Below are 23,268 nucleotides of genomic sequence, written 5' to 3'. Positions count from 1 at the left end.
GTAATTCCTTTTCAATATGCTTTAAAGTTCAGTTGATCATCATACTGAGGGACAGCGACATGGCTTTTTAAACAGCCCTGGCTGCTCTTTTCAATCCCTATTGGAGACCAGCGTGACCCCCAGCACATTGTGTCCGTGGCCCGGGCTGTGCTCCAGGGCTCTGGGACGGTGCTGGAGTGAAGGGGGGTGGGCTGAAAGAGTTGATCCCAGCAGAGCAGGAGGGTCGTGGCCCGCCAACGGCTGTCAGGGAGAATGTCTGACTCTCTTTAATAGAGACGTCAACCTTCACAAAGACAGCTTGACGGCTCCGGATGAATAGACAAGTGTTAATGCAACTGTGTTAGCCGCTTTCTTTCTTTTTGCATTTTTCGAACTGCATGTTGAGTTTGAAACAACTTTCAAAGTTGCTTCTGGCTTTTTTAGTTGATTTTATAGCTGAATATCTTTATTCGGTCTCCCTTTCTCTCTATATGGTTTATTAGAGACTTTAATGTGCTTTTTAGGTGATGTGAAAGGGATAGTTCACCCAAAAATGAAAATGCTGTCATTATTTACTCACACTCACATTGTTCAAACCCTGAACACAATAGATGATATTTTGAAGAATGTCAGAAACTAAACAATGAGTCCCATTGACTTCCATAGTATTTTTTCCCATTGGTTAAACCATATTCTTCAAAATATCTTCTCTTGTGTTCAACTCAATACAGGTTTGGAACAACATGAGGGTGAGTAAATGATGACAGAATTAAAATTTTTGGGTAAACTATCTGTTTAACAAATCTACCAAATATTTTTCATTTCGCAAAGCCATTCTGGGCATTATGGTGCATTTTTGCTTCTCAAAGGTGATGCGCACTAAGGATTCCTCCTCCCACTTAGTTAAATGAACTAGGCTGTGTAAAATGTGGCTTGTGCAAGTCTCTTCATGTTTCTGTCTTGTCATGCGCACACAGTTTATCTCGCACAGGCAAATACTTATAGAAACGCATGTAAATTCATTGTAATCCTAAAATCAAAATTTATCTCTCTTTGTTTCAATGTTTGTTTTTCTCTCATTTTCCCCCCTCATTTAGAAGCGGTTTGATTGTCCTCCCTGGGGCTTCAGACATGAGCCTTGAGGCGCTGGAGTCTGGTAAGCTATTTATGTTCTTTGTGCTCCGTTGCTAAATAAATTGGAGAAAAACAATACTATAGACCGGCTCTGAACCTGAAAAATACAATATTGAGCGTTGTATTGCGCATATTTAAATTGCTTTGGCTTAGTGTTTACCTCGACACAAAGTGAAATTTCCTGCCTATTATTACTTTATTTATAGCATTCACTTTCACGCTCTGTTGATATGGTTTGATTTGAGGTGATGAGGCTGTGTGGAAAGAGCTTAGCAGACTTTGCGGTGTGTGAGCTAGTGGTCGTTTAATGTTTCAGATGCGGACTCTGGTCAGGACGTGTCCGAGTTTAACTGGGATGACTACCTGGAGGAAACCGGGGCACTTTCTGTTCCTCATCATGCGTTCAAACACGTGAGTAAATGTGGCCATCCTGTGTTTGTTCTACACCACCATTCTGAATCTTACACTGAAAAAAATATTTTTGAACAAAGTTGAAAGGTTTTAATCAAATTTGAAAGTGATAAAATACTGCTTAAAAACATGTTTTTCCATGACGCGGATGCAGCCAGGTGGAGTAGACCGATACATTATACAATTTTATGCATTTACATACAACTTGCATTGCATTCAAGGTAAACCTTTTATCAGCTAATGTACTTGGTGTTACTGAATAATCTTTTTATCTGAATAAAAAGTTACTGAAGGCCCCATGTTGTCAACTGAAATTTCCTGGCTTTTTTCATGATAACAGAGGTCTAGGGGGGCTATGAAACTACCATATAAGTTTCAAAACAGTCAATCCACAGACAAATGCACACAACCTGCTTAAAGTAGCTGAGCCGTTGTGACTTCCGTATTTATGTGATGTCAGAACTACTCAGTCACCGCCCCAAACACGGCCCACCGTCAGGACATCATTGCACAGGCTTCCGAACAACATTAATATAAGAGAACAGTGGCTAATGTTTATTTATTCAGAAACGCCACAGCAATTTAGTTCGACCTTAACCGTCTGTTCTGCATATTTCACGAGTGACTGCTTCGTCAGTCAGGCTCAGTTCAATGCCGTTTTTTCAAAGAAGCTTCTCCTCAAAGATGCTGCAATCCCTACAGTTCATAGTTTTACAAGTTTACCTTGGGCGTCAACTGCAGCATATGTTGTTGTGTTCTGTGGGCATCTTTGCACATTTACCACAAGTTACACCTTTTACAGAAAAAAGTAACATTGTAAAAGAAATTGTTGCATGTCAACTTAACGTACTGTATCAGTAGGAAAGCAATAGTTACATAGCTTACTGCATTCGGAGTCTGTCTGCTAACTTTACATTATAAAGCAGTTAAGTGTTTCAAAATCAGTGTATAACTAGCTATTAACATACATATTTTGGAGATTTAAATCGAATTTGACCATAAAAAGAATTGAGTTTGTTTACAGACAGTTTAAATTAGCGTTAACGTTAAATCTGCGTGCAGCATTGATGTAATGGTAATTATAATACTCTTACAATAACGCAGAAAGTAAGGAGGTGGTTGTTTGTCTCCTGTTGTCGCCGATTCGGGGTCTGAGTCCGGCTCGAACGTAAGGCCGGATAACATTTCCCTCAGCAATGTCCATCATTACAGGTGTTTTATTTACCTTACTTGTGGTGAGCATCACCAAGACACAGCAGGCTACAGCATACATGACCCTAGTTACCTGTGGTTGGCCTGGCCATGCGTCACTCAGAAAACAACAGGCCAATCAGAAGAGAGGCTCATGAATATTAATTTGAAAGGCCAAAATCGGCCTGTTCTTAGCAGAGCTCCCGAGAAAGGAGCTGTAAAAAATGATTGGGATGGGTTTTGGTACTTATACCGCAAATATATATTCTTAAGGACATCAAAACCTAAAATAAAACTTCAGAAAGGTGTACAATATGGGACCTTTAAACCTTTATTGAGACATTGCTTTTCAGTCACGTCCGATGGCAAAAATAGAAATATAAGCCGCACTGAAGCCAGCATACAAGAAAACTGTCATTCACCTTTTGAATTTTACTCCGCTTTATGACATTGGTCAAATGTCTGAAGTCAACACCCAGTTTAACTCTCTATACATTAGTGATGTATTCCTACTCTCATGGGAATTGTAAGACCAATAAGTGACCATTTACATCTTAAAGAATTTATTTTCTGGGTCAGGAATTAACCAGGGCATGGAGAAATAATAATTCCCCAGGTATTTATAGTCAGTCAAATGGCAAAAAAGTCTTTTTAGTCCATTCCTCTGATTTTAAGTATTTTAAACCACACTGATATATTTCATCATATTCTATATAATACTTTGGTTTAGTATGGATTTAGTGCTGTTGCAGAGGTCACTGAATGACCTATATCTGTCTGTTGCAGAGGCTAAATTTGTTGAATATATTTGGTGTTTATATTATAGACAGTCAGTTCACATTAAAAATGTATTTCAGTTGAAATGTTTGACATAAATGGATGGCATCAATGTGTTTATATGGATAAAATATGTGACAAAAAGTCACCATAAAGGACAAAAATGCCCCTATTGTCCTTATTAATGCAAATATTAAAAGGTGAAGTGTCATTTTCTGATCTTTAAAAAATAATTACCATGCAAAGACAAGTAAAATTAATGCATTGGTAGGTTTGTCTGTGCATCCCAACCAACCCAAACAGTAGTTAAGGGTGGGACGATCTGTATGCCGGACAATTTGAGACAAGGGGATTGTTTGTTTCAAAACAATCAATTTATTTTTCAATCAAACAATTTATTTTTGTGTTGTTACTATTAACTTAAAGTAAAAACTATTTAAAAAAAAAAGTAAATTATTAAAATAAAGCTGAAATGTATTTAATAAATTAATTAAAATATAAATATTAGATACAATTTTTTAACTGAAATAAGTACTAATATTACTTAAAAAATAAATATAAATAAATTAAAGCTAAATAGAAACATAAAAAAAGAATAAATATGACAAAAGAACAAAAAATGACTAAAACAAACTTTTTTTAAAAGATAAAACTGAAGATATAAAAGTAAAAGTTTTGTCAAACTACTAATAAATAATATAATATAATAGTTTATAAATAATACTAAAATAACACTAGTAAAATTACTAAAACTAAAAATTAAATAAAAATGTAAAATTAAAATTAAATGTAAATATAAACTTATAAAAATTACAAAAGAACATAGAATTACTATAACTTCAATGAGAACTGAAAATATAAGTTAAAGCTAATTCAAACTACTAATAAATAATATAATAGTTTATAAATAATATTAAATTAACACTGTTCTAATAATACTAAAACTAAAAATCAAATAAAGTTAAATAGAAACTTAAAACAAACTAATAAAAAAAGTAAAAGCCAATTCAAACTACTAATAAATAATACAATAGTTTATAAATACAGTAATACTAAAATAACACTGTACTAATTTTACTAAAACTTAAATAAAAAAATGTATTAAAGCTAAATAGAAACATTAAAAATACTAATTGAAATGACAAAGGAGCATAAAATGACTAACTAAAATGAAAATGAAAACTGAAAATATAAAAGCTAGTGATACTAGTGATCATAGGCTGGTGATTTCGTTTTCAGGTGGACCAGGGCCTGGAGACGGGTCTGACTCCTGGTATGAAGCTTGAGGTGTGTGTCCGTACTGAATCAGAAACAACGTACTGGGTGGCCACGATAATCACCACCTGCGGACAGCTGCTGTTGCTACGATATGAGGGTTACCAGGATGACCGGCGTGCCGACTTTTGGTGCGACATCATGACCGCCGACCTGCACCCCATCGGATGGAGCAAGCAGCAGGGTCGACCGATGAGACCTCCTGAGGGTGAGAATGGCGACTGAGCAATTTCACTATGCTTTCTGATTTAAGCTGATTAGACCTTAATTGAATGTTGTGGCTTTATAGGTGAAGATGATTTGAATTCAGGCTCTGCAGAGGTTATGCTATTGGGTCTGAATAGCTGTGTATGCATCATCCACATTTGCATATTTCTTTATGTACTTCAAATGCGGTGTTGCTTGCAGCGTAGTGCTAATTCCTGTAGGTGGTTGCTCACTGTCGATTTGTGGGCATATTCAGGAAATGGGGGAAGGGTGTTTATGTTGGGGCTTTTATTTAGCTTGCAGCTTGCTGATGGGCACAGCCTTTACTCCTCTGAAATTATTAAAGGACCCATTTTAATACTTAAAGCTTCTTTTATTAAAAAAAATCCTGGAATAGAGCGCTGTATGTACAGGAGTGGGGGAGTCCAGATGGTTGCTGGCATTTTGCTTCTAGCTGTCTGTGCTTTATTGACAGCTGCACTTATGGCCCAAAATAACATGTCAATGGTGAAGTCATCATAAGTGCAAAATGGCATAAATCTGTCAGCAGGATAGTCTGTTAAAAGATCTGCCACTGTATGTCACTGAAATCTGTGCTCAGGTGTCCGGGAGAAACACGAGGACTGGGAAGCGTTGCTGGAGAAAGCTCTGGCTGAATCCTGCAGTGTACCTGCTAGTCTGCTGGAAGGGGTAAGAGATACGCCTTAAATGTAAGAAAAATGTATAGAAGGTTGGTCATTATTGCAAAAGTAAACTGATGTAAATATACAGTTAACAGTCATTACACAAAATGATTTGACTGTTTAATGCTGCCGTTGACCAATCAGAATCAAGTATCAAATAACTTTTATTCAGCAAGGACACAATAAATTGATGTAAAGTAAAGTAAAGTACTAAAAACATTTTTTATTTCAAATAAATGCTGTTCTTTTGAACTTTCTATTCATCAAAGAATCCTGAACATATTGTATCACAGTTTCCACAAACATTTTAAGCAGCACAACTGTTTTCAAAACCAAAATCAGCATATTAGAATGATTTCTAAAGGATTATGTGACACTGAAGACTGGAGTAATGGCTGATGAAAATTCTGCTTTACCATCACAGGAATAAATAAAAAATGTAAAATATATTACAATAGAAAACAGTTATTTTAAATTCTAATAATGTTTCACAATATTACGGGTTTCTTTATCAAACTTACAACTTGTGAACGGTGGTGTACAGTACGTACTTGTTTTTCAATGTTTATTTACACAAAAAAAAACAGAGGTTTACCCAAAGTGCTGTACAATTCTTAACACAAAATATTAAGAAATGAGACTTTTAAAATCATGAGAATAAATAATAATTTGCAATTAAGTTTTTTTGTAAACTAAATCTATCCTCAAACAGTAATATAAACTAAGTAGTAAAAAAACGTAAGGTTAGCGTCAGATCACGTTAGTCAAGCTCGCATCAGCTGACACTCAGCTGATCCACGTCTACTTATAGGAATACGACGCCTATCACTGTATACATATATAAGCTCCTTCAGTATTATCAGCAGCTATCGCGTTTCTCAGGAGCGAATTACCCTCCTCCATCCCCAGCTCCTCCTCTCGCCCAGCCAGTATGGCATTCCCCTTGAATCAGAATAAATTTTTTTAATTATGTTGTACTTTGAAATCTTGAATGAATGAAATCCGCAATACATTCATGGTTCTGTTCTGTTTACCCTAAGGGGGGTTATTGCTGCTCTCCCTGCTATTATCCATGCTAGGCTGAATGGATGCACAGGGAGTTCTTGCCCAGAACAGAACCATACCGCCAATCCTAACCGTATGCAATTGCCAATCGTATTTGACGATAGTGGTCCTGACAGAATTGTCTTTTACCTGATGGTTGCTACATATTACTTTATCTGTATATCTGTGCTTTCTTTTTACTTGTGCGTGTGTGTTTGAAGGCCCAGCGTGGCTGTAATCCTATAGATCTGTTAAGTCAAGGTCTAAACGTTGAGCTCGTGGACCGTCAAGATGCTGGGGTGGTCTGGTCTGCAGTGATTGAGGAGAACGTAGGGGGGCGCTTGCGGATTCGATACGCCGGCACAGACGGGCTCCCTGATGCCCAATCCATCACATGGGTCTTCTACCTGGACCCCCTGCTTCATCTACCTGGCTGGGCACAGGAGCACAGCTGCACTCTCAGACCACCTGCAGGTGAGAGTTTCATCATTTCGAAATATCTTTGTTATAAATATTGGAAAGGCCCATCAAATTAAAAGACCTTTGTAATTTAACTTAATAAAGTCCAAACCTTTGTAGTTTCATTCTGTATACTATACAGTTTTTAAAATAGGATGCTTTTTACACAGTGTATGATTTTGTTACTAGCCTGGCCTTTTTTTTTTAAGGTTTATGTGCTCGGCACTATAGTATCGCTTTTGAAAGCTAGCTTCTGAAAAATTTAAGTGGTCAGTGCAGCTAAAACCATGGAAACAGAAGCAGAAGCTGATAATAAATGTAGATCTTGTGGTGTTATTGCTGCATGTTCTGTAGCTAGATGATTCCTAACAGAATACGGTGAAATGAACAGACCAACAGGACTCACAGTTGAATCTTCCTGACCTATTAATATGCAAATCAGTTAGATTGCTCCATGCTGAGGTTGAGATCATGCACAAAAAGGTAGGTACCTCGAATTGTCCTCATAAGCACATCTAGTGTACTTTTACCCTGGGAGACCCACATATTACAGTTTAGCTAATCAATGGTGGAGACTGGTGGATGGTGGAAGGGTTTCCAGGGGCTTATATCAGAGTCCACTAGCTTTTAAAAGATAAACTTATGATGAGGTCAGCAGAGAGCTGATGTGTGTTTGTGTATGTTTATTTGTAGCTCTGCTCTCCCTGCGCACTGAAGCTGAATGGGAGGAGGTGAAGAAGACAGTCTTCTCTCAGGCTCAGGACTCCAGCATCAGCGAGGAGTTTTACAGGGTCAGTAAATACTGATTAACTACCACATGTTTGCTAAAACTTGACTCTGACCCTAAGTTTGCTTGTGTGAGCCCTCTCGGTGTGGAGAGTTAATGGAGATCCACTGTGACCTTTGTGCCCTTGAGCTAAGCACTTAACTGCAGCTTGCACAAGGTTGATTGTCCTAGTGTCCCCCTGCTCGGACACAAAAATCTGTCTGCACGGGACATTGTGCACGGAAATCAATGGACTGTGCTGATAACGGAAATTACGTCACACGAAGCGGAGCGCGAGTGATTTGAGCTTTCAAAAACTAAAGGTCCACTAGGCACCGAACTCGTTCGTTCAGGCTCACATTCAAAATAGTTACACGTTTAAGTATGCACTAGACAAAACCCGGAAAAGGAAGTATACCCATGCACCTTGCGTTTTTCTATTCCACTGCCTTTTGTCTTTGAACACAAAAACACATTGTGTGTGAACGACACTTTAAAGGGATAGTTTATTTACTCACCCTCAAGTTGTTCCAAACCTGTATGAACTTCTTTCTTCTGCTGAACACAAAGGAAGATATTTTGAAGGATATGGCTAATCGAACAGTTGATGGTCCCCATTGACTTCCATAGTCACATCCCTAATAAGCATGCAATACTAATGGCACAACATTTGCTTCAACAGAACACATTGCTTGCAATACCGACCTTTCCTTTCAAATGATTTATAAATAATATCAGCCCTTTCTTGACACGTTATTTGATCACAGTCCTGTTCTATAATATTCATTTGACACAAAATTAGATTAGAATGCAGAAGACGGTAACTGGATGCTACTTGCTGAATAAAGCATGCAACATAGTTAAGTCATGTGACAACAATGTACTCCTACTGCTTGGAATGTTTGTTGTTGTATGCCCTTACGGAACAAAAATATGTGGGAACATACTGTAAAATATAATGCGATATATTCCTTAATACTTTTCTATATAGGGGAAACTAGTGCTTATATTTTTCAATATACTGCAATGTATGCATTGACCATGTATGGCTATATATATTAAATATTTATAAATGTAGACAAAAATAGCATTGCATGTAATATTCACACAGTTATATCCTTTATTGTGTACATATATTGCACATACATGTTCCCATATAAATGTGAATGTAAGTTATAGTAAATATGCATGCTTTGCTTCTGACTGTTAAAGGAGAGTAAATGCTAAAATTAAGTGTTATTTAATGTGTTTTGCTCAATATTAATATAGAGGGGAGATCTGTTTGTGTTTAATGTTGTATTATTTTGTAATTTAAAAGGTTTTCTGTTATGTCTGAGTTTTTGGGGTTACCATTGTGCTGAAGAGTAGAGCCTGTGGTTCGGTTAACGATATTAAAAGTAATGGCTGTTCCCTCTTCAGCAAAGTGATAGTCTCTTTGGCCAAATACTTTAGTACATGCAGGTGTGCTTTTGCTAACTAACTTGAAAATATGAAACATTTATAAAGTAAATAATTAAAATATATAAGAAATATATTACATTCGTCTATATATGTGTGTTTATGCTGCATAAGTAAATATATCTGCAATATATTACACATGCAGCACCATATCTGATCACATATACATCGATATATTATGAAGTGTATTACTGAATATGAAATTACATACATTATGATATATTAGTCTCATATTTTTCCATATGAAAAGCGCCAGTTCCTTATGTATTTTTCAATTGTAATATATTAACACAATATATTATTCTGTATATTTTCCAATATACTGTTAAACCATATAATATTGATCTTTCATATATAGGGAAATATATTTTATTTTCATTAGGGTGTACTCTGTTTTACATACTATTTTTAAGAAACTAAATAGTTTAAAGTTACTCCAAGTTTTCTGTCATTTCAAAATGACTTAAAAAAAAAAGTATCCTTAAAGAAATATACCCCCCTCCCACAGTTTAATTTAATTTGCTTTTATATATTTCTGTATTATTTGTATTGCGATCTGTATTACAAACAGCCAACATATCAAGGTATGAAATTAATTCAGAAACAGCTAGAAAAACCTTTTTTCCACTTTATTGTTTCTACTTTATTTTTTCTTTCTAATTTATTCAGTCATATTGATGGAGTATATGCTTGTTTCTGTATTCAGGACAGATCAGCCATCACTCCGCACTGCTTTACTGATGGGATGAAGCTGGAAGCTGTGGACCCAGCAACTCCTTTCACCATCAGTCCTGCCACTGTGGCCAAGGTATCGTAATGGACTCTAAAGTACCTCCCCTATCCTCTCATTTCCTCCAAAATGTGGTCGACACACTAAACTGCTGTAGTTTGGGACTGTTACCCTAATACTTTGCTGAGAAGAATTGCTAATAAATAAAGATCTGTAACAGACAAATTCAGTGTTGATTTGATTAAGTTATAAAACATAGCTGATAATTAGCTATTAGCTGGTAATTAGCTGGTGAAGTGGATTTACTTATTAAAAGTTACAAAAGTTATCATGAGGATTGTAACGTTTAAAGCAGATGTCTTAACACCGGTGAGATTTTAAAACGAGCTGTTCATTCATAAATACGTAAGATCGCTGTGAAAATACAGACGGAAGACAAAAGACAATGAGTGCAGCGCTGAAAAGGGGCGGGGCTACAAAAGGTCAATAGGGTGCAGTGGGTTTGGTAATTGAGAATGAATAGGGAAAGAATAGAAGTCAAGTGAGATGAGGCAATGCCTCCATCGTGTTATGATTGGATATGATCGGTTATGATTGGTTCATGCGATAAATCCTGCCTCTTGTTTTCATGCGTGTTCGCAAAACGGCTGGAATGAAGAAAATGATGGTGTTAATGGGAAGACAAATTAAAAAGTAAACAACTCACCCACTTAGATATCACCACTTTATGTCTCTTCAAGATCAAACTTGAAATGGCCTGAGAACATGATGACTGTGTTTTTTTTTTTAGTGAGCAATCAGGTTGGGGTACATATTTGTGTCTGCGATCAGGGTTTAGTGAGCTTGATGACTGATGAAAATAAGTAGACTATTAAAAAGAACAGCTAAACATCAGTTCACTACTAAAATATTATATTTTAAATTGTTACTGCCTTTAGTTATTATTCGGAATAAATTAATTGTATACTTTTATACTATATAAATAGAACATTAAAGGGTTAGTTCACCCAAAAATGAAAATTATGTCATTAATGACTCACCCTCATGTCGTTCCAAGCCCGTAAGACCTCCGTTCATCTTCGGAACACAGTTTAAGATATTTTAGATTTAGTCCAAGAGATTTCTGTCCCTCCATTGACAATGTATGTACGGTATACTGTCCATGTCCAGAAAAGGTAATACAGACATCATCAAAGTAGTCCAAGTGACTACAGTGGCTCAATCTTAAGTTTATAAAGCAACGAGAATACTTTTTGTGCGCAAAAAACAACAACAAAAATAACGACTTTATTCCACTATTCATTTCCTTCTCTCTGGGCCTCGAGTTAGTTCACGTAGTATAACTGCGTAGCGCATCTGTGTTGTATGTCATCAAATCACACACATGACCAGCGTCGGCCAATAGTGAGCCTACGTGTGACGTACAACACAGACGCGCTACGCAGTTATACAACGTGAAAAGACTCGAGGCCCAGAGAAAAGGAAATGAATAGTGGAATAAAGGAATTCAATGGAGGGACAGAAAGCTCTCGGACTAAATCTAAAATATCTTAAACTGTGTTCTGAAGATGAATGGAGGTCTTACGGGCTTGGAACGACATGAGGGTGAGTCATTAATGACATAATTTTCATTTTTGGGTGAACTAACCCTTTGATTACATTGTGTAAAAATTAATGTACATTTGATATTATTTGTGTGTGTGTGTGTGTATATACTATATGTGTATATATAAAACGGTGTATACATGCAGACGCATATTATTTTCTGTGTGATTTTTACATTTAAGGGCAGGTGTTTTCCATAAACATGGTTGTATTCCAGATAACTGAGATCAGGATGAACAGGAAAACCATTTGTAGACCCGTGCTCTTATTCTTAGCTTCATTTATGTACATATGCTGTATTGATTTACCTGTTTTTTTTTATGTGTGTGAGACAGGTATTCAATGATCAGTTCTTTCTGGTACGGATGGACGACATGAGAGATGAGGCACAGAAAGAGGGAGGCGGACGCTCTTTCCTTTGTCACAGGGACAGTCCGGGAATCTTCCCCACGCAGTGGAGTCTAAAGAACGGAGTCAAGCTCAGCCCTCCTCCAGGTCTGGAGATACAATCGTCATATACAGTATATAGTAAAGAAAGTGAAATAACACAAATGACTGATCAAATATTAATAAAAAGGACATAATGGGAAGGTGGCACATCCTTTCCTTTCAGAACAGCTTAATTTCTTGGAACGCAGTCCTTCAACTCCTAAACTGTCTGTAGGGAACATTGCATAATTGTTCTCAAGCAGGATAACTTAGATAATATCTGGTGATTGGATATGCCACCAAGCATTTCGCTCATCCTGCTGTCCATGAAACATTGGTTTCCTGTGAATATGAACACAAGAGTGAGCAGTGCTTTTACTGTCGTGAAAAAACAGCCTCATTCCTTGGCAGTTATACTGCCCAGCAGAGCAGTCATTAGACCTAATGGCTGGTGTGGGATGGTTGACCATGTCTTTATGGATCCATCCCCATTTTAACAGCTGGAAACACACTTGAGGCTTTTGAACTTTTCCAAACATAATCCCATCTGGATAAGAAATCAATAAATGCGATTCAACATTTTGTTTTGATGCAGAAGTTATACTCAGTTGTATAAATATATCAATGGTTTTGGTCTTGGAAACACTATTTGACCTCTTGCTTTAAGCGCTGCCATATCAAAGCGTTCATTGTTAGATCTCTTTTACGGCTCACATGCTACTAATTGCCAATCAACATATAGATTAGTTCATCCTTTGAATTGCCATTGGGGTTCTCTTTGTGATTTACTTCAAAGTTAAAGTCTTGTTTCTTCTAGCGTTTCAGTTATTTTGTAATATATATGTATATTAGGGATTAGGGAGACAGTCATGCAGTTAACAGTTTCTCAGGTGCACTTGTTGACCTTTGTGTGCGTGTGTGTGTTTGTAGGGTTCCAAGGTCAGGACTTTGACTGGGCGGACTATCTAAAGCAGTGCGAGGCTGAGGCAGCCCCACAGCAATGCTTTCCTCCAGTGAGTTTCTCCTTCTGCGTATTTAAAGATGGGTAAATGGCATGATGGTCATTTTATCCAGATCTATTAATTTATTTAAAAAAAATACATAAATGCAGTTTATACATACAATGTAATCAATACCTATCTTTTATGCTTAACATGTTTTATATTTTGAATTAAAATTATTTTTTTTTTCAAATTTGGGGTATAAAAAAAAAAATTTAAAATAACTTAATTAGTTGGACATAATCAGTCAATTAAACAAGTGTTTAATATTTCTGATAAAATATTGGATTTTGATTGACAATAATTTGTAAGAAATATTTATGTATAATTGTAAATAAAATATTAATAAAAATAATGATTAAGACATTAGTCATTTTTCTGTAATTAGTTTATCTGTAAAATAAGTGTTTTTGATTAGTTTTTTCAGCATGTTAATATTATACTTGTTTTATATACACTACACTTCAAAAGTTTGGTGTCGGTAAGATTTTTAATGTTTTTGAAAGAGGTCTCTTATGCTCATCAAAGCTGTATTTATTTGATGAAAAATACAGATATATTATTACAATTTAAGATAACTGTTTTCTATTTTAATTCAGTGCTGGTCTTTATCCTTTTGATATTTTATTTAAAAAATCTAACCTTTTATTGAAGTAAAAGAATTGAAAGTGTGGGGGGGGGGGGGGTCACATTATGAAATAAATGTTTTTCTCCAAAACACATTGGGAACAATTATTTGCCCCCTTTAATTAAATACTTTTTGCAACCTCCTTTTTCCAAGATAACAGCTCTGAGTCTTCTCCTATAATGCCTGAAGAGTTTGGGGAACAACTGACAAGAGATCAGAGACCAATCATCCATACAGAATCTCTCCAGATCCATGTTGGTGCTTCCTCTCTTCAGTTCAGCCCACTCATTTTCTATAGGGTTCAGGTCCTGGGACTGGGATGGCCATTGCAGATGCTTGGTTTTGTGCTCAGTGACCCATTTTTGTTTTGATTTTGATGTTTGTTTTTGGATCACTGTCCTTATGGAAGATCCAAATATGGCCCGTTATATGATTTCTAGCAGAGGTTGTCAGGTTTAGATTTTTTATCTATTGGTATTTGTTACCAGTCAATCGAATCCATGATGCCATGTGTCTGAACAAGATGTCCAGGACCTCTGGCAGAAAATTAGGCCCACAGCATTAAAGATACAGCAGAGTATTTCATTTTAAACATGGGGTACTTTTTATCCCTGTATGAACCAAACCCATATTAAGTGTTTACTGCCAAAAAGCTCTTTTTTTTGTTTTGTTTCATCTGTCCATAGAACGTTTGAAAAGTAACTGACACAACTGGAACTTCAAACGGGACGGGTTCTAGGGTCAGATGAAACAACAAAAAAAAAGTAGTTTTTTTTTGTCAGCAAACACTTAAGATGGGTTTGGTGCACACAGGGATGAAAAAGTACCCTATGTGTAAAATGAAATACTCTGCTGTATCTTTAATGCTGTGGGCTAGATACATGGCATCATGGATTCGATCAAATACCAACAGATAAAAAGAAATCAAATCCTGACAACCTCTGCTAGAAATCTTATAATGGGCCATGTTTGGATCTTCCAACAGGACAGTGATCCAAAAACTAAAACCAAAATGGGTCACTGAGCACAAAACCAAGCATCTGCAATGGCCATCCCAGTCCCAGGACCTGAACCCTATAGAAAATGAGTGGGCTGAACTGAAGAGAAGAAGCGCCAACATGGATCTGGAGAGATTCTGTATGGATGATTGGTCTCTGATCTCTTGTCAGATGTTCTCCAAACTCTTCAGGCATTATAAGAGAAAACTCAGAGCTGTTTATCTTGGAAAAAGGAGGTTGCAAAAAGTATTTAATAAAAGGGGGCAAATAATTGTTCTCAATGTGTTTTGGAGAAAAACATTTATTTCATAATGTGTTACCCACTTTCAATTCTTTTACTTCAATGAAAGGTTAGATTATTGCAAAAAAAATGTTATATATATATATATATATATATATAATATATATATATATATCTCAAAAGGATTAACAATACAATTTATTTTTTACAGCCATCTTTGATCATATTTATACCAAGGGGGCAAATAATTCTGACCAGCACTGTATTTTTTAAATTGTAATTTATTCCTGTAATGGCAAAGCTGTCTTCAGTGTCAAATGGTCCTTCAGAAATCATTCTAATATGCTGATTTGATGCTCAATAAATTTCTTATTAATAGCAATGTTGAAAACAACTGTGCGGCTTAATATTTTCGTGGAAACCATGATACGTTTTTTCAGAATACGTAAGATACGTAAGTTCAGAATAACAGCATTTATTTGAAAATAGAAATCTTTTGTAAAATAAGTATTCATTTCTTACAAATTATTTGAATTTTTTGCAAAACTTGTCAAATCTCAGCTATTGATGACATTTTGTTGGTCATGTGACTTTCTGACATTCAATCACTTTTCAATTTCCTTGTAGGACCCATCTGATCAGTGCATCAAAGAATCCATGATGCTGGAGGCCATCAATCCGCTCTGCCCTGAAAACATTCACGTAGCAACTGTTACCAAGGTCAAAGGTCAACACATGTGGATTCGTTTGGAAGGTGTGATGTCAACATTCTTCTCTCTGTAGCATGGTAGCTCTGAATGACCAAAACTAATTATGCAGTGTCCTTGAACTGGCTTCAGAGGATACTAACCAAGCTGAATCCCTGATTAAAAATAGCAAGACCAGTAACAGACTAATTTAAGACTAGGCTTAACCCTTTATAGACATCATAGAAGGTCAGTAGGCATGAGGATTAGTCAGTAGGCATGTGTCCTGGTACTGAAGGAGGTTAGCTTGTCTGTCTCATATCTTTTCCTCCCACTCTTTGCTCAGGTCTGAAGCAAGCCGTCCCAGAGATCATAGTTCACACAGACTCCATGGATATTTTCCCAGTGAGCTGGTGTGAAACAAATGGCTATCCTCTTCTGCACCCTTCCAAGCCCAAAGGTCAGTGTTACAGCACAAACTCTCGATTTCAGAGAACGTTCATGATGCCAAAGTGCTGTGCACACAAATTACCCCATAAATTGATATTTATTTTTCACATTGGCTTGGTAAGACATTTAAATTCATGTTTTATGTGATATTTGCAGTAGATAAACAGAAGAAGGTTGCGGTTGTTCAGCCAGAGAAACAGTAAGTAAGACACAAAAGTGTTAAAATTGAGTTCAAGTAGTTTGATAATGGAAAAACACTCATTTATCTCTTTCATCACAGCCGGGTACCATCCAAAGACTCCTCACCTGATACTACCAAACAACTTATTAACAGCAATCAGGCTGAGATGGGTGAGCGCTAGATACACATCTGAACAATCTTACAAATGCATCATAGTCTTCCTTGTCAGACGTTTACACGGTCATAAAATCTCAATGCTCTCTAACACAGTACTATTTTAATCTTGTTTGTGTGCCACCAGGAGGCCAGGCGAATGGGAAGTACTGCTGCCCTAAGATCTATTTTAACCATCGCTGCTTCTCAGGGCCCTACCTCAATAAGGGCCGTATTGCAGAGCTGCCCCAGTGTGTGGGACCTGGGAACTGTGTCCTGGTACTGAAGGAGGTTAGCCACAACAGACTGCTTGTTTGCAATAGTATTTAAATGTGTGTGTCTTTTTTGGCAACAACATGGGAGGTATCCAATTGAGTAAATGTTATTAAAGTCCCCCTGTGGTTAAAATCAAGTTTTTAATGTTGTCTATGTGGTGTTTTTAATATGCTTAAAGACAAACCATGTGTAAATTCATAAGTCAGCACTATTGCTAAGTATTTTTTCCTTAAAACTTCTGAAATCGCCTCTGTCCTCTACGCCACAAATATGTTATAACCAATTCAGTCAACGTGAGGCGGGCTTTAGCATATTATTAACTATGGTGCGAAGCAGGGGGGGCTCGAGAAGCCAGGTTATCCCGGTATATTTTTCTGTTGATATGAAAAATCAGGTACATTTTGCAATATAGTGGGTGAAGTATGTATATGATGTATATTACAATGTTATGATGAACAATATGCCTTTATCCACTGACGTTCTGAGTTGTTCAAAGGATTTCTAAGGGTGCTGATTTTTAGAAGGCAACTGTCTCACTCTGAGATGGCGAACGTACGAGAACATGGTTTGTGTAACATTAACACGTTATTAGCTGTTTGATAACGTAGTCAAGCCAAAGGCGATACATTTAATGCATTACCATTCTTGTAGACATAGACTTGTAGACGAGCCTGTATAATTTGCTCTTCCACTTCTTATGAATCAGTTTCTGGTTCAAACATATATTGCTGAATTAAGCCAGTATTTCCACTTGCCTTTGTGCAACGTTTATACAGTAAAGTTGACCGAGGGGATCAGGTATTCTGACATTGTATGAGTAAGTGGAGGCGGGGCTCATTTGCATATTCATGATTCACGTATACTAAACGAAGCAAGGGTGTAGAGTTACATTCAAGCTATTTTAATGTATGAAAAACTATTTTCACAGGACAAAAATGTGTCATTTTGTTGACCAAAAATAAGGGATAAAATTATTGACTACGGGGGACTTTAATATAGTATAGCATTTCTATTATAGTTAGTATTTTAAGTCTTAACTTCCTATCCTGCGAAAACTTGTATGGAAAACTAGATGAATGTGCTAAGTATCTAAAACCCCCTTAACTGTGGTAAAATGACAGTAATGCACATACTCAAGTGGCTTATTGGTTTTATAAAATGAAAGTATGATAAAGGACCAAGATCAAATTTTAATAAATATGTTTATTTTAGGGATATAAATTAACTTGTTAGTTTTAGTACAATCAAATTTTAACAAGTGTAAAAAAAAGTTTTAATAATTTAAATTGATTTAATTAATAATAATCATAATAATAGTTATAATAATAATAATTACAAAAATTAACCGATTGATAGCCCTAGTTTATTTGCATGTTAAATCTGTTATTACAGATGTAAAATCTGTAATATGTAATATAAATATAATAGAAAATAATAATTATCCTGCTATGAATTTATTTCATTAGTCGAACTGTAGGTCATAGCAACTTATAGCGCATTAATAGACAAAATATCTCCATTTTGTCATAGTTCTGACCACTACTCGATATTTGGAGTCAGAACTATTCCATTTTGGACTTGCAAATACCTTTGCTGTGTTTTTTTTTTTTATTCTGACCTCTTGACCTGTGTCCTGTACAGGTGCTAACACTGCTGATAAATTCAGCTTATAAGCCCAGCCGAGTACTGAGAGAGCTGCAGCTGGACCAGGAGGGCCGCTGGCAGGGTCACGGAGAGACACTTAAAGCCAAGTGAGTATATTCTGCTCGACCTCGCGCAGCTTTCAAAGTATACTCAACCGTGGATAAACGTGGATGCACGCATTCAACTTATGCACAGTACAATACTCTACCAGACCTCAGAGGGCAGCACTGAGTCATGTCATTTACAGGATATTTGCTTGGAAGGATAGAAGAAGAAAAGTAGCGGATCCAGAGATGGGCTGAATCCGAAATCGCCCCATACCCTCAAATAGGGCATTATTTGAGGGACATCTATTTGTAGTGGTGTCTGAAACCATAGTGGGTGTTATTGAGAGCACTCATTCTATCCTACATTGCACTGCAATAACAAGTGTACAGCTGATGTACGATCAACGGCTGTCCGAATTCCCTCACTCATTTTCATTCACTTCTTCAAGTCAGCAGTATCAGTGGACTAACGTATGAAATGGGGGGTGATTTCGGACTCAGCCACGGTCTTATTATTGGGAGATAAGAGGGTCAGAGACTAGCCTGGGAAAACCCAGACAACTTCCGGCAAATTTAGATTTGCTCTGCAAGTAAGTCTGGCAAAGAGCTCATTCAAGTCCATTTCCCCATGCCGAGAAATCAAGGCACCAATCAGAAACGTTGAGGCGGGCTTTACACATGCCGATCGCTCTGATTTGTTTTAGGTCTAGCCTATCGCGCCCAGAGGCATTTGAGCGACGTCCGTTGGTGAAGCGCACCAGCTTTTAAATGCATTATTATATTCAAATTGGACAGTCTCCATGAAAGACCCACTGGCAGATGAACGTGCTCCTACATTTCTCTCCGAAACGGTAGGAAAAGATATTAGATTTAATAGAGGATTTTAACTGTGACAAGATGATTGACAGGGCAGTTTACATGACGGGATGCACGCGACAGATCCGTCCGATAAAGATGACGAAGTCAGATGACCCAAAGTTGCCTACTTTTTTGTTACACATTCAAAAGTAAATACATTTTCTTCACAAAAAGAGTACATATGGCATAGTGTAACATAGGCGAATTGGGACGCAGCATATGGCTTTACACATGACGATCTCTGATTGGTTTTAGGAGTTTTAGGTCTATCCAGTTGTGCCCAGAGGCATTTGAGCGACGTCCGTTGGTGACGCCCCTTTGGAAATGAGTTATTAAAGGAGCTTTGCCAGACCATAACTCAGTTACTACTGAGAATGGTCTGGTTTTAACCAGGCTAGTCAGAGACTCTACCATTGGAAAAAGCGAAACAGCTAACCTGGATCACGTGTGCCTTAATAACCAATTACAGCCTTGACGTCAATGAATTTCTTTCAGAGTTGTGCGACAGTCAATCACTGTTGATACCATAGAAGAGAATGAGAAGTGTCGTAAACTGAATCATACCTGTCTCGTAATTGTCTGTGACTTCTCTTATAAAACAGCATTTTGTTTGGTGTAAACTCAAAAAATATAGATAATTCCAAAACTAATGTTGAGGAGCAAAGATGTCGAAGATGAATCGATTCATTAAATGATAAGCTATTTCCTCACAAAACTGGTTTATTCAGACTGGTTTTATCAATGCATATAATAATTTACGATTCAATGATTGACATAAATAGTTTGCTCTCGGTTTCCTGACAAGTCTGTGCTTCACAGGTACAAAGGGAAGAGCTACAGAGCGACGGTAGAGATCGTTCGCACAGCAGACCAGGTGGCCGATTTCTGTCGGAAAACCTGCATTAAGCTGGAGTGTTGTCCCAACCTGTTTGGCCCACGGATGGTCCTGGAGCGCTGCTCGGAAAACTGCTCTGTGCTCACCAAAACCAAATACAGTGAGCATCACTTCAGCTACTTTCTCTATGTTTATATCACTATTTTATTATGGTATTGGCTTGCTGGATGGATGGTGCAGTACATTTATTACTCCAGATAAAATTATTGCAGATATTTAAATTGCAAATTTTGTGAAATCACTCCCAGGTCACATTTCATCCCCCCATGACCAAAAAAAAAGGAGAGAAATGACATTTGACAAATACAACATTTATCACCATTATGTGTATTTTGTACTTTTTTGTAATTCCTATTATTTTCAATGATTCTCTTTAGATTTGTTGTCCTTTTTTGCTGTATTACAGTAAAATGATTATTGTAATACAAAATGTATTTATTTATTTTTAAATCAGATAAATTAAAGCATATATTATCATATTATCCCATATATGATCTATAAACACTAACATTTAAATAATATATTATTTTTGTTCACATTACAGCAATGAGAGTCATTGTGTTTTTGTTTTGTCTGTGTTGTTTTTGCATGAGAAATATATAAAATACAATTTCTTATTTCTTTCTTTTGATTTTGGGATGAAATATGACCCAACGTTTTTTTTTTGGACAAGTTTTGTGGAATTCAACCATATAAATCATTTAAATTACATGATAGTATAAATTACTTGCTGTTTAAGTTGCTTTGTGAATCTAACAATACCTGTTTTATAGCATATTACTATGGGAAGAAGAAGAGCAGGCGTGTGGGCCGACCTCCCGGCGGACACTCCAACTTAGAGGGAGGTGTGAAGAGACGAGGCAGGAGGAGGAAGAGGAGGAAGCAGCTCTTCGTCCACAAAAAGAGGCGTTCTTCTGCTTCAGTCGACAACACTCCGGCAGGTTCCCCTCAGGTAACGAGAGCTACGCGGTTGCAGAAGTCTGAAACCACTGGTGAAAATACTTCTATTTTGCATTTAGTTTATTTAATACAAATGTTTCCATTTCTAAACATCATCACCATAGAAATGAGTGAATTTAAGAATTGTTTCCATGCTCAACATCAGAGCTTTGATTAGTGACCTAAAAATAGTGCAGAATCGTATGCATTTCTTTTTCATTTTACGTCATAATGCTTTAGAATCTTTAACTCAGATTTTCAATGTAGTCTCAGATTTTTGGACCACACTGAATACAAAATAAAATCTGTTCAGAATCAGATTAACTGCTCAACAAGAACCATCTTCCTCCATCTGTTTTAATGTGGTCATTAGAATGTGAAATGCACAATCTGTTGAAACATTTGCTCAGAGTAAATGTCACTTCCATTAAGATTCAACACACAAGCAGAATTCAGATGTTCTACCACCACAGCATCAAAGTGATCATCTCGGTTGTTAATATTAAATTTATGTAGGCTAGCATCAAAATATGTTGCAGTTTGTCTACGATGTGTACTAATGTCACTGTCTGGCCTCACAGGGCAGTGGTGATGAGGAAGATCTGGATGAGGATGACTCTCTAAGTGAAGATACAGGCTCTGAGCTGCAAGACGAGCTGATGGATGACTCCGAATACTCGGAGAAGAAGTCGCAGCCCGCCACTCCCTCCCCCTCCCCTCCAGAAACCCCCCGTCCCACACGCAAACGGCGCAAAGCTCGCTCGCCTTCCTGCTCGGATGATGAGAACAGACCTCCTTCACCCAAGGTAACACTGCGGCAGTCTATAAATATTGGATGATGATGTAATCATATATATCAGTATTTCAGTGAGCAGTGATTCTCAACCAGGGTTCCGGGGCCCACTTGGGGGCCTCAGCACACTTCCAAGGGAGTTGAAGGATGGCTTAAATTATTTAAAGTCGAACTACATATGCTTTATGCTTTAAAATTAAGACAACTAAAATCAATATTAAAGGCTGATATCATATTTTTTACGGTAATTTGTTCTCTCAACAAATGTCATTTTTATATGTAAAACACAGATTTATGAGGGAATTTTGGGGTTTCCAGACCTGTAAAAGTTATGGAAAATCAATAAAAAATTTAAAAGTCTAGAAAAGTTTTATAATGAATATAATTTATTTCTAGTAATGTCAAGCTCTAAAATATAATAATAGATATAAATTATGAGCAAAGAAAATAAAAACTCTAGTCACAATATACAAATATTTATTAAATATTTAAATACATTTAAATTTGCCACTCAAAATGAGCAGCTTTGTCATTACAGCAGAAGTACTAGAAATATTTCATTATTTATAATTATTTTACTTAATAATTTGAATGAAATACCATTATTATAAATATAATTTATAATATTTATAAAAATATTTAAATAAATTTAAATTGCCACTCAAACTGAGCAGCTTTGTCTTTGACAGTGATGAGCTTTGACAATTCTAGTCACGTTATACTGATTTGCTTCATCATTTTAATTCAGTGAAATAGTGGCCATGATTTACTTAAAATGAGAGAATGAACTAGTGCAATGTGGCCACTAATTAATAAGTTGTGGGAATTCTTAATTTGTGGCCAGGATATCTTTTTTCATAGGGCTGGACCCGAATATTCGTTCGGTGGGTTGGTATTCGATTTTCAATTTTGGGATTCGAATATTCAGTTTTTTTTTGTTTTTTTTTGCACACCCGGCATCCCCCTCGAAACGTTTCTCATTCGCGCTTGAAAATGTTTACACTATAAAATATGCCGAAATACAATACTCTTTTTTTTTTTTTTTACAATTATCTTATATAGCTTAGCCATTTTTAATGTGTACGTGGAATCTCTTGTTTCTTTTCCCAAATCTTCACTCACGTCAGTGCAGAGCGGTAGGCTTAGGCTATATCATGCGTCTTTGTGTGGAAATATAAAAAGTTTTTTTTAAATATATATTTAACTTTATAATATTATTTAAGTTACTATTATTTACTGATATTTATTTCAATGCTTTACAGGCTTTAGTGTGTTGTTTCATTGACGGAAGTGCTCAAACAAACAGGCATGTCTGTTACGATATGGATGT

General features: G+C 36.5%; 1 protein-coding gene across 1 annotated transcript in view; it reads left to right on the top strand.

Moving 5' to 3' along the window:
- The window catches only part of sfmbt1 (Scm like with four mbt domains 1), a 29,162-nt gene that overhangs the window by 2,418 nt on the left and 3,476 nt on the right, over positions 1-23,268 (top strand). The window contains exons 2-19 of the mRNA XM_081357097.1: positions 1,077-1,135; positions 1,430-1,524; positions 4,732-4,975; positions 5,576-5,664; positions 6,923-7,175; positions 7,854-7,951; positions 10,091-10,192; positions 12,055-12,214; positions 13,079-13,161; positions 15,644-15,770; positions 16,049-16,162; positions 16,309-16,351; positions 16,433-16,503; positions 16,635-16,777; positions 18,404-18,513; positions 20,131-20,306; positions 20,980-21,158; positions 21,727-21,951. Coding sequence (XP_081213223.1) covers positions 1,111-1,135; positions 1,430-1,524; positions 4,732-4,975; positions 5,576-5,664; positions 6,923-7,175; positions 7,854-7,951; positions 10,091-10,192; positions 12,055-12,214; positions 13,079-13,161; positions 15,644-15,770; positions 16,049-16,162; positions 16,309-16,351; positions 16,433-16,503; positions 16,635-16,777; positions 18,404-18,513; positions 20,131-20,306; positions 20,980-21,158; positions 21,727-21,951 — 2,337 coding nt within the window. The 5' untranslated portion in view covers positions 1,077-1,110. The remainder of the gene's footprint in view (positions 1-1,076; positions 1,136-1,429; positions 1,525-4,731; positions 4,976-5,575; positions 5,665-6,922; positions 7,176-7,853; positions 7,952-10,090; positions 10,193-12,054; positions 12,215-13,078; positions 13,162-15,643; positions 15,771-16,048; positions 16,163-16,308; positions 16,352-16,432; positions 16,504-16,634; positions 16,778-18,403; positions 18,514-20,130; positions 20,307-20,979; positions 21,159-21,726; positions 21,952-23,268) is intronic.

The sequence above is a fragment of the Scardinius erythrophthalmus genome, assembly GCF_964197995.2.
Source record: "Scardinius erythrophthalmus genome assembly, chromosome: 25".
NCBI lineage: Eukaryota > Metazoa > Chordata > Actinopteri > Cypriniformes > Leuciscidae > Scardinius > Scardinius erythrophthalmus.
Note: the sequence above shows the minus strand (reverse complement) of the source record. Positions and strands in the feature narration are given on the sequence as shown.